This window comes from Marmota flaviventris, chromosome 15 (assembly GCF_047511675.1).
Source record: "Marmota flaviventris isolate mMarFla1 chromosome 15, mMarFla1.hap1, whole genome shotgun sequence".
NCBI classification, from domain to species: Eukaryota; Metazoa; Chordata; class Mammalia; order Rodentia; family Sciuridae; genus Marmota; species Marmota flaviventris.
In genome coordinates this window covers 75,689,264-75,704,664 of record NC_092512.1, presented here as the reverse complement: position 1 = coordinate 75,704,664, position 15,401 = coordinate 75,689,264, and the positions used below count along the sequence as shown (strand labels likewise).

The 15,401-nt window shown below is 42.1% G+C and overlaps 1 protein-coding gene across 1 annotated transcript in view; it reads left to right on the top strand.

Moving 5' to 3' along the window:
* Positions 1-9,585: 9,585 nt before the first annotated feature.
* Xkr4 (XK related 4) overlaps positions 9,586-15,401 on the top strand; it is a 401,694-nt gene continuing 395,878 nt past the window's right edge. The window contains exon 1 of the mRNA XM_027932917.2: positions 9,586-10,388. Coding sequence (XP_027788718.1) covers positions 9,586-10,388 — 803 coding nt within the window. The remainder of the gene's footprint in view (positions 10,389-15,401) is intronic.

Sequence of the window (15,401 nt, the reverse complement as noted above, 5' to 3'; positions counted from 1 at the left end):
GTTTCTCAGACTTCCCGCGTACTTGGTGACCTCTCAAGTTTTGAGGAGTATCAATCAGGTAGTTTGTAGAATTTTTCTGAATTTATAGCCCTTGATTGTTCTCCTCGTGTTTAGACTGAGACTGTAGAGGTAAATTGTCTTCATCCCACCTTATCAGGATGCCTGCTAGCAACAGGATTTGTCACTGTTGACGTTGGCCTTGATCACAGGTTCTCCTAGAAAGTTCCTCCTCTCCTTTTCCAAACTTTCTTTTTTAGCAGACAGTCTCTATGTGCAGGGACACTCAGGGTGTATGTGGGGTGGGGCAGGCTGTGATAAGAATTAGGCTACTTCTTTTTCAGGGGGTGTTATATGGGGGATCAAACCCAGGGTTTCATGCATGCTAAGCAAACACTCTTCTACTGAGTCACATCCCTAGCTGTAAACTCCTTTTGAAGGCCATTCTATACTTTTATAATTCTCCAACCTCTTTCTCAAGTATCAGTATCTAATATAAATAATACTCTTTCTTATTCAATCCTACAATATTTTTGAATTTTAACTAAGTGTTGGTATAGAAATGGTACATATTGTGCTTTTCTATTCAACATACATTTCAGCTGTGTCAGAGTTAAACAGGCTTTTATTGGCTGACTTTGGGACTTAATCACCATTTATCGTTTTGTTCCTTTGGAAAAATTCATTTTAAGGCCTAAATGACTCACTTACTAACATACTTCAGAAGCAAAATACACATACAGTTGGAGACTATTATGAAGTGTAGAAAAAGAATAGGGCTCTTTCTTTTTTTCTGTATCAATTTTAAACCTATGTTCCTAGCTTCGAGATGCTTCATTTTGGACTCTATACTATATACCATTTTTCTTTATTTAGTTTATGTTGCTCTGCTGATTTAAAAATTAAAATACTGGGGTGATTCAACCTTCTGTGATCCTCTAATGATCAATTTTGCTACTTGTATCTCTTAGCACTCATCTGTTCCCTTCCTCGAGTTACTTCTCGATTTGAAGCTTCTTAGCATGGTTCTAAATTTTAAAATCCATTTTTGTTGATATTTTTCATTTCAGTAGTCTTTATCCTTGCAGAAGTTTAGCATTTCAAAAACCACAGTGATAGTGCTAACGATCCTCAGAAGAATTGCAGACTGTTTGTCTGGGAAATCTTTTCCCAACAAATTTATCAAATGCTTGTTAATAAACCAGGCTCTATTTATGCTGGGCACAGAGTATACTTCGGAGATTCGTGGAATATCATAAATCCTAGGGGTTTTAAACAAGGTCTTCCTTGAATTCTCCTCTGTTACCAGAATAGTCAATCCAAAACGAGTTCTGTCATTCTTTTATTTTAAATGCTATAACAATATTTATAGTTTTTCAGGGAAAACATTACATCCTCAATTTATCTGGTAAGAATTGTGATATGGGGTAGTCTTTTAGACTCTCAAAGTTTTATTCATCTCTCTCTCTCTCTCTCTCTCTCTCTCCCCACCCCCCGGTGGTAAAAAGGCTTCTCACAAATGTTTCATGAGGCCTTAGTTAAGATAGCTGTACTTGAAAAACATAGGGCATAACATAATTTTATTCCCTCTTGGTTGTAAACTTTTGTTTCATTTTTTCACATTACATTAAGAAGTTATGTGTTTTGCAATTGAGTTAATGGTGGCCTGAAGAATAAATAGATAGGTGTTAGTTACACAAGTGGATCTTGGGATGAGGCAAGAGAAAATGGGGTTTAGATGTCTAAAGAAGAGAGAAAATATTCCCACATCTGGTATTTTGAGACAAAGAGTGTCTTAACAGAGTTGGGAGGGTCACTGTCTAAGAATCAAAGACAGATAGCTTCAGCTCAGTGGGTTTCTACCAAATCTTAGGATAGTCCCAGATGGTGGTTTCACTAATTTGAAATGACCAAATCCGGAAACCACAAACTTCTCAGAATTATGGCCAATATTTTGAAAAATATAAGATTTTGGTAGATTTCTGGATGGACTTTAGGGAAAGTGTTCTGGACCATCCATTTATCCCTGGCTAATTTATTAGAAAAGTTATCTCAGTAGCATTCAGTCACTGTAGTAATACATGGGTAGAGATTTTGGATTTTGTTTTTGCTTTGAAAAGCAACTTTTTTTAAAGCAAATAAGAATCTAATAGAGAAGTATAAGCTGGGGTAACTACTCTGTGTTGGTATGCTATAACAAAATTCCATAAAGTAGGTAGCTTAAAGAACAGGTTATTTATCATAGTTCTGGAGGTTGGGAAGTCCAAGATGTCAATCAACGCAGTTCTTGGTTACTCTTCCTCCTGGCTTGCAGATACCTGCCTTCTCATTGTATCTTTACATGGGAGAGAGGTGTGTGTTGGGGGAGGGGTGGATTCAAATGCAGGCATGTGAGCCCTCTGGTCTCTTTTACTCTTTTTATTCCAACACTAATCTCATCATATGGGAGTCTCACCTTTCTGACTTCATTGAAACCTAATCATGTCCCAAAGGTCTCACCTTCAAATGACATCCGAGGATGTTAGAACTTCAATAAATGAATTTTGAAAGAACACAAACACTCAGTTCATAACACACCCCACGTTCAAACTTTAATTTGCCTAGTATTTAGCCACTGATTATGTTATCTGACCATACAGGACACTGGGTCTACTCCTTTATTTCACCTTCAAACTTTCAGGTTCAAATACATTAATCAAAAATACATAGTATTGACTTTTATTTCTTATGCCTCCTCTGAGCCCAGAAGACTTTTTCCTGTTGAATCTATGTATTCCTTCTCTAGACTTGGGTTGTAAGAAAACAGAAACAACATACCCCATGTGGACGGCTAACACATTTGCTTCCCACACTCCAAATTCAACTAACCCTTTTTTTTTATGTTTAAATTTGTGTTTTCTGCCTAGAAATCACTGAGATGGAGAAGCATGTGCCAGGGTTGTGGAGGTCAGTGTACGGGTGGTCCTGCCTTCCTGCCTCTCTAGGATGGCTCTTGGCTGCCCACTCACTACCCCTGCCTGGCCACACCCTCTGTACTCTGCCCTGTCCTATTGCTGTTGTTGTTCAGTGCTATAGTTCAGGTGTGACTTCCCCCCGGGAGTTTAAGCATCATAAGCTTTGTCCCTAGAGTGACAGTGTTGAGAGATGGCATAGGACCTTTAAGAGGTAGGGCTTAGCCAAATGTCCTGATATCATTGGGGACATGGTTCTCAGAACGGACTAAGAAAGTTCTCATGGGACCTCTGAACTCTCAAAGAGTGAGTTGTTATAAGAGCAAGCCAGACCCCTGACTCACTCTTTGGCTTCCCATATTGACATGTGATATCTTCCTCCCATGCATCCACCCAGTGTTGTGATGCCATTAGCCATTTGGTATTCACTTGAGACCAAACGAACAATCCTGTCCTTTCTTTAGACCTCCAGAAATGTGAGTTAAGTAAATCTCTTTTCTTTATAATGTAGTCTGCCTCAGGTATTTTGTTCTAGTAATGAGAAATGGATAAATACATATACCACTGCAGTGGGAGCTTTAGAACAGAAGTGGGGACTATTAGGGCCAACTGTGTGCCCCACAGAATTCTGGAATGGCACAAACAGAGGCCCTCTCCTCCTTGGACTGGCAACACCAAGTGTATCTAACCAGCAACTCATCAGGGTTTCTAGCTGATCTAGGATCTGGGTGCTTAACATGTCCCTGTGTGAAGGATGCCATCTCTAAGGGATTACTTGTCCTCTATGGGTTGGGCCAAAAGCCCATAGGAAAGGAAATTAGATTGACTTTCTTGTCTCTAGGTAGGGTCATAAGTTTTCATTTTGCATTGGGCCCCACAAATTATATAGCCAACACTGACATTAGCTGAATAACATGGTCTGGTCTGCTTTCTAAAGGGGTCACCCTGACTGCTGTGTTGGTGATAGGAAAGAAAGAGTGAACACAGGCAGACAGTAAGGAAGCCAGGAATCCAGGTGAGAACACTTCGTGAATCAAATCAGGGTGAGGTCAGGGAAGATAGTATAAAACCATAAAATATAAATGTTTTGAAGATAAAATCGAAAGTATTTCAGGTTAGGCTGGGAATATAATTCAGTGGAAAAGTACTTGCTTAGGACCTGGGTTCAACTCCCAGCACTACACACACAAAATGTATTTCCGGCAGATTAGACAGAGGGTTCTAAGAGAAAGAAATGATCTAGAATGACTTTTCCTTTTTGAGCTTGAGAAGCTAAAAGGACAAGTTGTCCTTAAATGAACAAGAGAAAATATTTTGGGGTGTGTGTGGCGGCATAGATGTTCAGAGCTCAATATTGCATGTTTCAGGTTTGAGATTGTCTCAGCCTCCAAGTAGAGATGTTGAGAAAGCACTGGGTGTATTCTGGGAGTCCAGAGGATGGGTCAATTCTGAAAAAAATAAGTATGGGAGTTGCCAGCACACAGATGGTTTTTTTTTTTTTTTTTTAATGGTCTTTCCTGAAATTACTGAAAGAGTGAGAAAGTTTGAGGACTTGGCCTGTTTAATGGCAGGGAAATGAAAAAAAACTAGCAAAGGACCCAGAATTAGTAAAGAAGTAGATTTGGAAGTGGGGAAAATTCCCAGAGTCTGTGGTGGGGAAGAATTTTCACTGGGAGGGGAATGGTCTACTGTCAAATGCTGTTTAGGAATTTAAGTAAGGTGAGAACTGAGATGTTTGGTAAAGCTGAACTACCAGTGACTTGGTAAGAACAATCCGAATGGAGTGGTTATTGGTTTATTTGGGTGTGTTCAAGAGAGAGGATGGAGAACAGGAATTGAAGAAAATGTTAGTAATACTATGGTTTGGAAAGTGTCCCCAAAGACCTATATGTTAAAGGCTTGATTCTTTTAACGATGCAGAGATCCTTTTAACCTTTAAGAGGTGGGGCCTAGTGGAAGCAAATTAGGTCATTGGTGGTGTTTCTTTGAGGGGCGTATTAGGATATTGCTGAGGTCCCAATATCCCTCCACACCTCTCCTCTCCCCTTCTTCTGTTTTCTGGCTGCCATGAGTTAAGCAGATTCCTCCTCTACATGTTCTCACCATGATGTCCTGTCTTATCACAGGTCCAGAGGGCAACAGGGCCAAGCAATAGTGGACTTGAAACCATGAGCCAAAATAAATCTTTCCTGTTTATAAGTTGATTATCTCAGGGATTTTGTCACAGCATCAGAAAGCTGACTAACAGGAATTTTGTTATTAAAAAAATTCAGAAAAATTCTGTAGTGGCTAGAAAGGGAATTGAAATTAAAAGTTTTATACATTTGTTTTTCTTTATTTTTCAAGTAGTAGACACATAGCAGTATGCTTGTACTTGGATCAGAATAATCTAGTAGAGCAAAAAAAAATGGCAATTGTAGAAATGAGTGTGGAATTGTGCTCCTGAGCAGAGAGAGAGAGAGAGAGTGGGGAAGGGGATAGAAGCTAGTGAATAGCAGGTGAATACAAATGCTGGTAGACAGGCAGAGAAGACACTGAGAGCCTGGGTGCAGTCTGTTCTGAGTGTTTCATTTTTCTTAGGGAAATAAAAAACAGAGTCATCAGCTGAGGATAGGAGAAAGAGGAGTTTAAAATTTGAGAAGAGAAAATATGAAAAGAAATAATACAAATGGGAAGGAACAGAGACGAAGAAGATGGACTGTATTGCTGAGCAGCCTTAGGGTTCACTTCAGGTTAATGATCAAAAGAGTAGGGTTGAAATAACGCTGCCTTTCTCCTCTCAAAACCTCTACACAGAGTCTGTCCTGAAGGAGTGGAGAGTGGGCTTAAGTGGTATCTTGTCAAATAAGAAGGACTTCAGAGATGAAGATGCATGCTAAAAGTGATTGGGCATAGAATTTACCCTGTACCAGAAGAAAGGCAGGAACGTGGAGGGGTTATGGAGAACAAAAATGAGGTGAAATCCAGATGCAAGGGACTTAACCACTGAGGATGGGTTTGCCAGAGAGTAGGATGCTCAAAACGAGATGTCAAAGCTGCTGAGTAACGATAGGGTTTAGTTCATGACAATGGTGATACATTTCTGACATAGTGTGGAAGATTACTAGAGAAGAGATCACATTACTGATAGATCAAGTATCTGTATTAAACAGTAACTGACTCTGAGGCAAATGGTTCAGTTGCTCTGTTTTGAGGAGTCCAAATTTAGAAGTTGACTAGTTAAACACAACGGTTTAGTGATAGGCCAGAAACCCTGAGGTGGCTGAAAGAAACTAAAGAATATTAATAGGATGTATTGAGTGTGCTGGACCCAAAGAATTTGTATGCATCTTTCTATTTATTCCTTGGTACCATGACTGAATTCTAAAGATCATTAGTATCTATGTTTCTACAAAGGATGAATATGTGGGGCAGGGAGGTTAAATAACATGCCCAAGAATTCTTCCGTCTGCATCCAAACGTCAAGCTTTTAACCCTTAGGTCCATCTGCCTCGACAGGTGCAGTGATTACAATAGAACAGATAATATTAACATCCATGTTCTGAGATGCGATTATGAGATTTATGGGATTAGAGACTCTCGAGAACAATATTGTATACAAAGCCCAGTAATATACATGATCTTGCCTAATCCTCATATTAATCCTATGTATTAAGTAATTTGCCTGGATCATGGGGCCAATAATTAGAGCTTAAAAGGGGAAAGCTCATCTGTCCTCTGACCTCCTACTTGTGAACTCTTTCCACTCACTACAGGTAGCCATTACTTTCCCAAGACGTGTCAGACAAAATTTAAAGAGATTCTAAGAGGTTTTGAATCAATGTATTAATAAGGAAACCATTACTAGTTATTTCTTTTTAGAAGCTAACAGGAAAAGTCTCATAATTCCTATGTTTCCATGGGAACATTCGTTAGCACAGAGTGTAGTATTCTTTCTGTCATGGAATGTTCTTTCTATAAATTCATGCATTCACTTCACTAACGTTTATTGAACAAGTAGGTTGTGCAAGTGCTGTGCTAGGTGTAGAAGATACAACAACAACAACAAAAATCCCAGCTCCAAGAAAACTCTCAAATCTGCTGCAGTGTTCAGCACCTCCAATGCTGTACTGAACCTTTCCATGCCCAGTGCAACTTAAGGCATTGCACTTGACCTAGAATACACTCTTGTCTCCGTGGACCCAGTTACCTAAGAGATCATTCATCTCCCTGATGGTTTGGCAGAGCATCATCATCGGCAGTGCTCTGGAGATGGAATCTTAGACTTGAACACTTGGGGAAATATAACCAGGGTGTTTTCCAAAAAAGGGTTTTCCTAATCCAAGAGGGCCCAAATTTAAAGCTGGATTCAAATATATAACCTTCTGTCTGGCATCTAAGTGGCTCAGTAGTATTGTGTTGTCTCTCAGCAATCACTTGCCCCTGCCTTTTGCTAGCAATAATGGATTTGTACATCCCATGCAATTATTTATGGGCTTTGTGGCCCAACACCCTCTATCAGAATGAAAGGTGAAGACTGGGCCCTGGGCACCAGTCTTGAGGATAAAGGGTGGAGCAAAAATTCTGTTTTGTCAAGATTGATCACTAAAATAGCAGATGAGATACAGCACAAGATGTATGCAGTGATCATTTCTTTTCTCTTTTTTTTTTTGTTTATTTTTTTAGTTGTAGTTGGACACAATACCTTTATTTTATTTGTTTTTATGTGGTGCTGAGGATTGAACCCAGGGCCTCGCACGTGCTAGGCGCGTGCTCTACCACTGAGCCGCAACCCCAGCCCTGCAGTGACCATTTCTCATTCATGGATTTCTACTTCATAATGCTACTAATTAAGAATGGCATTATGCATCAGAGGCAACTCACCTGGCGCCCACCTCAAGGAAAGGAGCGATGGGCTTGGGGATGCTATGGTTTTCCTACTGATCTATAAAGACTAACTGGTCCTCTAAGTGGCAGGGTAACACCTTAGTTTCCTCTGGTCTTAAAGTATGTGAGGTACAGTATAATTTAAGGATTGCATACTTCTCTCCCTCCCATTTGCAAAAGTGAAGTGGGACAACTCATAACCTACTATATTTTATTATTATTTAAAAAGTCGAAGATTCTATATTTTATTGGGGTTTTCATAATCTTTAAATACCGTAACACGTTATTCTAATATCTAATTTGGTGTACCGCTCGGATCACAGATTACATTAATTTGAGTCATTTCTAGAGTTGTGAGACCACACGGTTAGTCTGCACCCTTATAGCTTTAAGACAAGGTGATTCTAGTTTTGGAGTAGTGGAGGTGGCGCCTACTTCCAGCTCCGCCACTCCCTGCCTGTGGGCCGGGGGCGGGGCTGACACCGGGTTTCCCGCTGTTGCCAGCCGCGCCCCTTTGCCCAGCCGCGCTCCGAGCTTCCACCAGGGGTGCGCGTTTCCCACCTGCCTGGCGGTGGCTCCTGACGGCTCCACTGCTTCCCAGCAGCAGGAATCCGGCAGCTTGGGTCTGCGCTGCGGATCCCGGAGCGCCTTTTCACTTCCCAGAGCCTAGGCGTCCCGCTGGCAAGAGAAGCCCAGAGCCCTCTGCTGCCCGCTCCTTTCCCCGAGGGCGCGGGCTTGGGGTTCCCATCGGTCCCGGCTGCCTGTCGCCTCTCAGGCGAATCCCGGCTATTTCCTCAGTCCCTGCACGCCTTTATCCTCCCACAAACTGCAAAGCCTGACATGCCAACTAGGGCTGCCAGCGTTTGGGGAACCAAGCATCCGAGTTAAACCTGTTCTCTTAACCCTCGCTAGCTCCAGTCCCACATCTAGCCCGTCTCCCAAGTGCCAGGGCTTGGAACGGAATACAAAGAGACCTGCACCTCCTGGCCCCTCGCCACTGCCACGCCCGTCCGTGCCCACTCTTCGTCCTCTTCACTGGCTGGACCAGAGGACCCCTCCACTCTTCACGCTCCTACCCCTCCCCCGATGTCGATCAAATCCACCCAGTGTTCTCCAAAATCCCGCGAGCCGGGGCCTTCCACCGACTCCCTCTCGCACCTCGCTGTGGCTCCGTGCCCCGGGGACCATCCAGACCAGTCCCCCCCGCCCGACTGCCGCTCCTCTCAGTCCCGGCCCCTCCTCCGGGGCCCTCCTCCTCCCTCGCCCCTCCCGAGTCGGGGTGGGAGCGGCGGCAGCTGGAAGGGAAGGGATGAGGTCATCCTCTCCCTCGGAGTCAGCTGGTGGAGGAGAGGAAGCGGGAGGAGGGAGCGCGCGTGAGGGGAGGAGAGGAATGTGCAGGTCCGAGGAGCGTCGCGGCGGCCGCTGCTGCTCCTGCTGCTGGCGGCGGTGGCGGCTCGGGCGGCAGCCGCGGGGCCAGGACGGCGAGGAGAGGAGGCGGCGGGCAGGGGCGCGCGCGGGGCGCCGTGAGCAGCTTGGCTCCGCGCAGGCAGCCAGGCGGCGCTCCTGCCGGCCCGAGGCGCGCCGCTAGCCCGGCCCAGCGCCCAGCCCGGCGGGCGGCGGCGGGCGGCAGGCGAGCCGGCGCAGGAGCAGGAGGAGGGAGAGCCGCGCCGCCTGGGAGGGTAGCCGGGGTGAGCAGAGGAGGTGGCGGGAGGAGGAGACAGCGGGGAAAGGTGTCAGATAAAGGAGGGCTCTCCTTCGGTTTGGAGGCATCATGGCCGCTAAGTCAGACGGGAGGCTGAAAATGAAGAAGAGCAGCGACGTGGCATTCACCCCGCTGCAGAACTCGGACCACTCGGGCTCGGTGCAGGCATTGGCTCCAGGCTTGCCGTCGGGGTCCGGAGCCGAGGACGAGGAGGCAGCCGGGGGAGGCTGCTGCCCGGACGGCAGCGGCTGCTCGCGCTGCTGCTGCTGCTGCTCCGGGAGCGGTGGCTCTGGGGGCTCAGGCGGCTCGGGCGGCGGCGCTGGCGGCCCGGGTGGAGGCAGCGGGGCGGGCTCGGCGGCGCTGTGCCTGCGCCTGGGCAGGGAGCAGCGGCGCTACTCGCTGTGGGACTGCCTCTGGATCCTGGCCGCGGTGGCCGTGTACTTCGCGGACGTGGGCACGGACATCTGGCTCGCCGTGGACTACTACCTGCGCGGCCAGCGCTGGTGGTTCGGGCTCACGCTCTTCTTCGTGGTGCTCGGCTCTCTCTCAGTGCAAGTGTTCAGCTTCCGCTGGTTTGTGCACGATTTCAGCACCGAGGACAGCACCACGGCCGCTGCCTCCAGCTGCCCGCAGTCTGGAGCCGATTGCAAGACGGTGGTCAGCGGTGGGTCTGCAGCTGGGGAAGGCGAGGCTCGTCCTTCCACGCCGCAAAGACAAGCATCCAACGCCAGCAAAAGCAACATCACCGCCACTAACAGCAACAGCAGTGGGGCCACCCGGGCCAGCGGCAAACACAGGTCTGCGTCCTGCTCCTTCTGCATCTGGCTCCTGCAGTCACTCATCCACATCTTGCAGCTCGGGCAAATCTGGAGGTACCGTATCAGGGGTGGGGGACAAGGGAGAGTCACTGCTGCTACTACATCCTCACTGCTTTGCTTTTGCACGAAAATCGTTCAGGATTGTTGTGATGGTTACCCTAGTCACACTCTTTCAGTTGCTGTTGTTGTGTGTGTTTATGTGTGTGTGTGTTTCAATGGGGCTTGTAGTTTTAAGAATTTTTAAAATCAGCCTAGAGTGGGAGGGGAGTGAGAAACCAAGGAAGGGCAGCAAAGTGGTTTTAATCACCTCATCCCTAATGTCTTCCCACTGCCTCACTTGCTTCTCTCTCTTCATATGCTACAACCTTCCCCCTCCCCATTTTCAGTGAATAGCAGAGGATTCTGGTCAGGTCTTTTAAAATGTTTTTATTATGTTGAATTTGATGTCAATGTTGCAATCAGGATTTGTTGTTGTTGTTGTTGTTCCTTTGGAAAAAATACCAATTCTGTTTAGATGGGAGTTGTACACATCAATCAAAAGTAGCCACATTTTAATGACCACTGCTAGAGAAGTACTAAAAGTCAAGCACAAAAAAGGCACTTAACTTGTCATATAGAAGCATACATATATCTCCAAGCATGAGTAAGTACATTTTGCAGGCCCAGACTTACTTATCTGTTGCACCTTCTGATTATCTTGCAATATCCCCACATCTGGTTTTTTTTTTTTTTTTTCATGTGAATGAGAACCCTTGGTGTGTCCTATAAACTTTAATTGTACTTGGTATCTTCACTGGCTGCTTTGCTACTTAGTATCTGATCTACCAGATCTTCTTAGATGTGATATGATATATATATATATATATATATATATATATATATATATATATATATCACTTCCAAACGCAAACTTGAATACAAGCCTAAACTTGTTAGACAGGGGCATATCAACCATTCCATTGATTTATGGATATTGTAACAGAATGCTCAGGAATGTGTTCTTTTGACTTTTGTTTTAGTAGGTTTTGAAAACAGTATTGAATATCTCCAAAAGTTAAGTATGTGGAATTATATAGATGCTAACATCCAGAGCTTTTATGGTTTTAGAATGAGTTAGTAAATCTATAGTATAAGTAACATGTGGAAACTTCCTAGAAAGTGTACCAATATGGGACAGCACTCTGCTAATCTAGTGTTCTTCTTAAATTTTATTTTTATGTGTTTTTGTGATAAAATGTAAGTCATTAACTATACCAAAGTACCTGCTTGAAAACAACTCAGGGTTTGTGGAATGGAACAAACACTTCTTTTGGTTTATTATGAACAGAAGCATTTTCATCTGAGAACAGCAAGTGTGATGGTTTCACCACCTTCTTAGGACCAGTACTTTGTAAACCAGAATAAACATTGCGAGAGATGGTGACTTCCCACATTGTGAAAAAAAAAAAAAATTAAGCAGATACTTTCTGGAAAAGTGATGTATGTTATGCAGTCAGACAGATTGACATTGGAAACATCTATATTTTGCAGTCACAGGACTCTTGGAATGTAGTTTAAATGTGATAGCTCTATTTTCCATAGATGTCTGTTGGGAAGGCTTATAGCTTGATGCTCTTCTTAATGTATGATGAAGAACTAGAACCCTTGATTTAATTACTGAAATTATTTATGACTGCTATGCAGATGATTAGCATTTTAATCTGATAATGTGGTAAATGAGGCTTACAATTTCATTTGTTAACTTTTTCAAACTTTATGCAAGATTCCTTTTAAAGTTGCCTTTAAAGTTTCTCGATATACAAACATATAGTATAATGCAAGCACTTCTCAGTTCTATTAATTAAAAACTATGAATTTTTCCTACACATCGATACATTTTGAAAATCTATCAAATTCTGCCAATGAATACTTTGCTTTATGTTGTATGTACTGACTCTTCTAAAAATGAGAAATGATGCTCAGTTTTCTCAGGAAGTAATATGCAGAAAGTGGGAAATAGGAAAAGATAAAGGCCTACAAACATCTTAGGGAGACCACAGCTACTGGACCAATTGTACTTACAGAATAGATATCAAGGGGGAAAAGCGATGGAAGGGTAAGGTTGAATGCAGAGAGAAAACCATAGTCTGCCAGCCAAAGGCATTAAGTGACCTAACCCTTGGAGGAACATGTGGCTCCTTTTTTGTTAAGCATTTCTGTAGTATTTTCATTAAAGGCAGAAGTATTATTATTAGAAATATTATCAGATGTTTGTGAACATTTTCAGAATGATGTGTTTAGTATGGAAACCTGAATTATCATCTCCTTTAACTGCTCTTGGATTCTGGCTGACATATTTTGGGGATTCCGGCTGACATATTTTGGGGATTCCAGGGTAACTTGATGCAAGCATAATCTAAGACTAATCAGCCTCATTTTCTCTTTATAAATAATGTTTATAAAATTTTTTGACCTAATAAAAGAAATTGTAAAGGGATAAGAAAGCTTATGATATTTAACGTTCAGATACATTCTAATATGTTCCAATTTTTCTGAGTGTTGAACATTTGAATGGAAACTTTGGGGTAGAAGCATCTTTGATGATAAGCTGGTGAAATGTGACTCATCTCAGATTATTGTATTAGACATAGTCCAACATCTTAGACCACTATGAGACCTTCGATTAGACGTATTCTTCTGCCCCTTCTAGCTTTCCTTTTCAACGCACTGCACAAATATTGCAGAAACACCAAGGTACTGAGTGGGTTCAAAGCTCAGAGGTCATTATTCATGTTTTAACACGCTACTTTCTGGGATCAATAAAATAGATTTTAACTAGGTTGGTAACTGTTCATTGTATTTACATAAAATTCTAGTTCTTTTAGGGAAAGGTTAGATTCTAAAAGCTTTCTGTGGATAAAATCTTTTGAAATAACATCAAAGTGTTTGCTTGTACAGAAATGAGCCATTTGTAACTTTGTGGGCAACATTTGCATGTATTTTTCCATGTATTACAAATGCAACTGCTGAAAGCAATGATACATATTCATTTTAATTAAAGTTCACTAATGGGAAATTAATGGCAGCTTTTAAAGTCACAGGAGGTAATACTGAGAAAGAGCCATTTGAAATAATGAAGTGAACTTCTGCTGTCATGTAAAAAGAGCAATTATGACTTTAACTGATCTGTGCCTGCAAATGAATTAGAAGCTGTGTTTCTTTATTTATCTTTTCATATGATTCCAGAAATTACTAAGAGTGAAGTTTAGCCAGTGGGGATCAGAAATGCCCAAGTAGGACAGTTTTTAGCCCCCATGCCCATGACAAGTTGTTTCTAAATGTCTTTTTCCTTCAATATTTATCAAATTTACTCTCGCAATTCTATCTGAAATTTTCCTATGTATATATGTACCTATTTATTTATTTTTTTCTAGGAAATATGAACACTGTAAAGAATAAGCCCATTAATGGATGCAGAGTCAGGAGAGTTTTCACCATTTTTGGTATCTTGGTTTTTCTTTGAGGATCTCTATAGTGAAAGGTGATAAATAAAGACTCTTACTGAGCTTGCTATTCTACCCTTGCTATTAAAGGGTATCCCATGTTCAAATAATTAGGGAAAATGATAGATCAAAAAGTTAAACACTTTTCTTATAGCATGACTTCTTAGTGCTCATGTGCAGTTGTCAATAATTTTTGAGGTAACATCTATTAAATATGTTTGTAATTATGTGGAATACAAAGCCTCTGAGAAACATTGTTCTATACCATTCTTAAACCTGCCCAAACAAGAATAATGACAACAATCTTATTTGGTATTTGAAAAATCTATAAGTATTTTTTTTCATTCCGTATCTCATCTAAGTTTTACAATAACTCAAGAGGAAATTATTAGTATCTTTACATATGAGAAAACTACCTCAGAGAGGTTAAGTAACTTGCCCAGCATCACCCAGTTATTGTGTGGTGGTATAGTTAGGATTCAGAGTTAAGCTTGTCATAAAGTCTGAGTTCTTTCTGGCTCAATTGGCTACTTTCAATTGCCAACTTGGACAAGAATGTGTTTAAACAACAACAACAAGAATTTAACTTTACTAAGGATGATCAAATAGGAAAGGGAGCTGCATTTTAGGCTGATTGGGGGAATCTTTCCTACACACTATTAGTCAAATAATAGAATAGGGACTAGAGCTCAAATGGTCTGACTCTTAAATCCAGTGTTTTCCTTACTATACCAGTTAGTCACACTAAGCTTTTTGCATCAAATTTCAGCAAAGAAACATGATCTTGTATTGAGGTTAATGATTAAATTGCTTAGTTATTTGCAAATGGTTGAGGTTCTAGAGGAAAGCAATGGGTAGGAAAATGCAAAGGCTATAGAACTAAAGATGCTCTATAGATTCTGAATCAGTCCTGGATTCTGATGGGTTAGGCAAGACTGGTGCCATTTGCTCCTTCATCAAATGTCAATTTTCTGCATATTTGTGTTCCCTCTCTGTAAATATTAATTATTTATTCATTGAACATATATAGAGTGCCCAGTACATGCAAGGTACTGTGTTAGCTACTATGTATCTCAAGCTGAATAAGATACACTTCTTTTCTGGGAATCTATGGTGAGCCTAGTGAGCAAGACAGAAAGCTAAATAATTTCAATATAAGAATAAGCTCTATGATAGAAACAGGAAACACAAACCACATTGGTGGTTCGGGTAATACACTCTGGGGAAGGTGATATCTATAGGAAGGTTTGAAGGATAAGAAAAAGCTGCACTTGAATGTCATAGGACATTGACTTTAGAGCCCTGAGCACAATAGTGCATCAAGACAATGAGGCAGAAAAGAACAAGATGGGTTACCTGCTTATGCTCCAAATATGGGTGAGGGAGAGCAGCTATCCATGAGGATGGAGTATTCCTTGGGCAAGATAATGGAAATAATTTAGATTTTATTCTGAAGACATAGAGGAGACTTTGGAGGATTATAAGGAGTACGGGTTAACAAAAGCGTTACCACATTGTTACAAAATAGAAGAAAGCTGAAAGGTGTCATAGAGGATTAATGCCTTTCTGACTCAGTCATATCTCT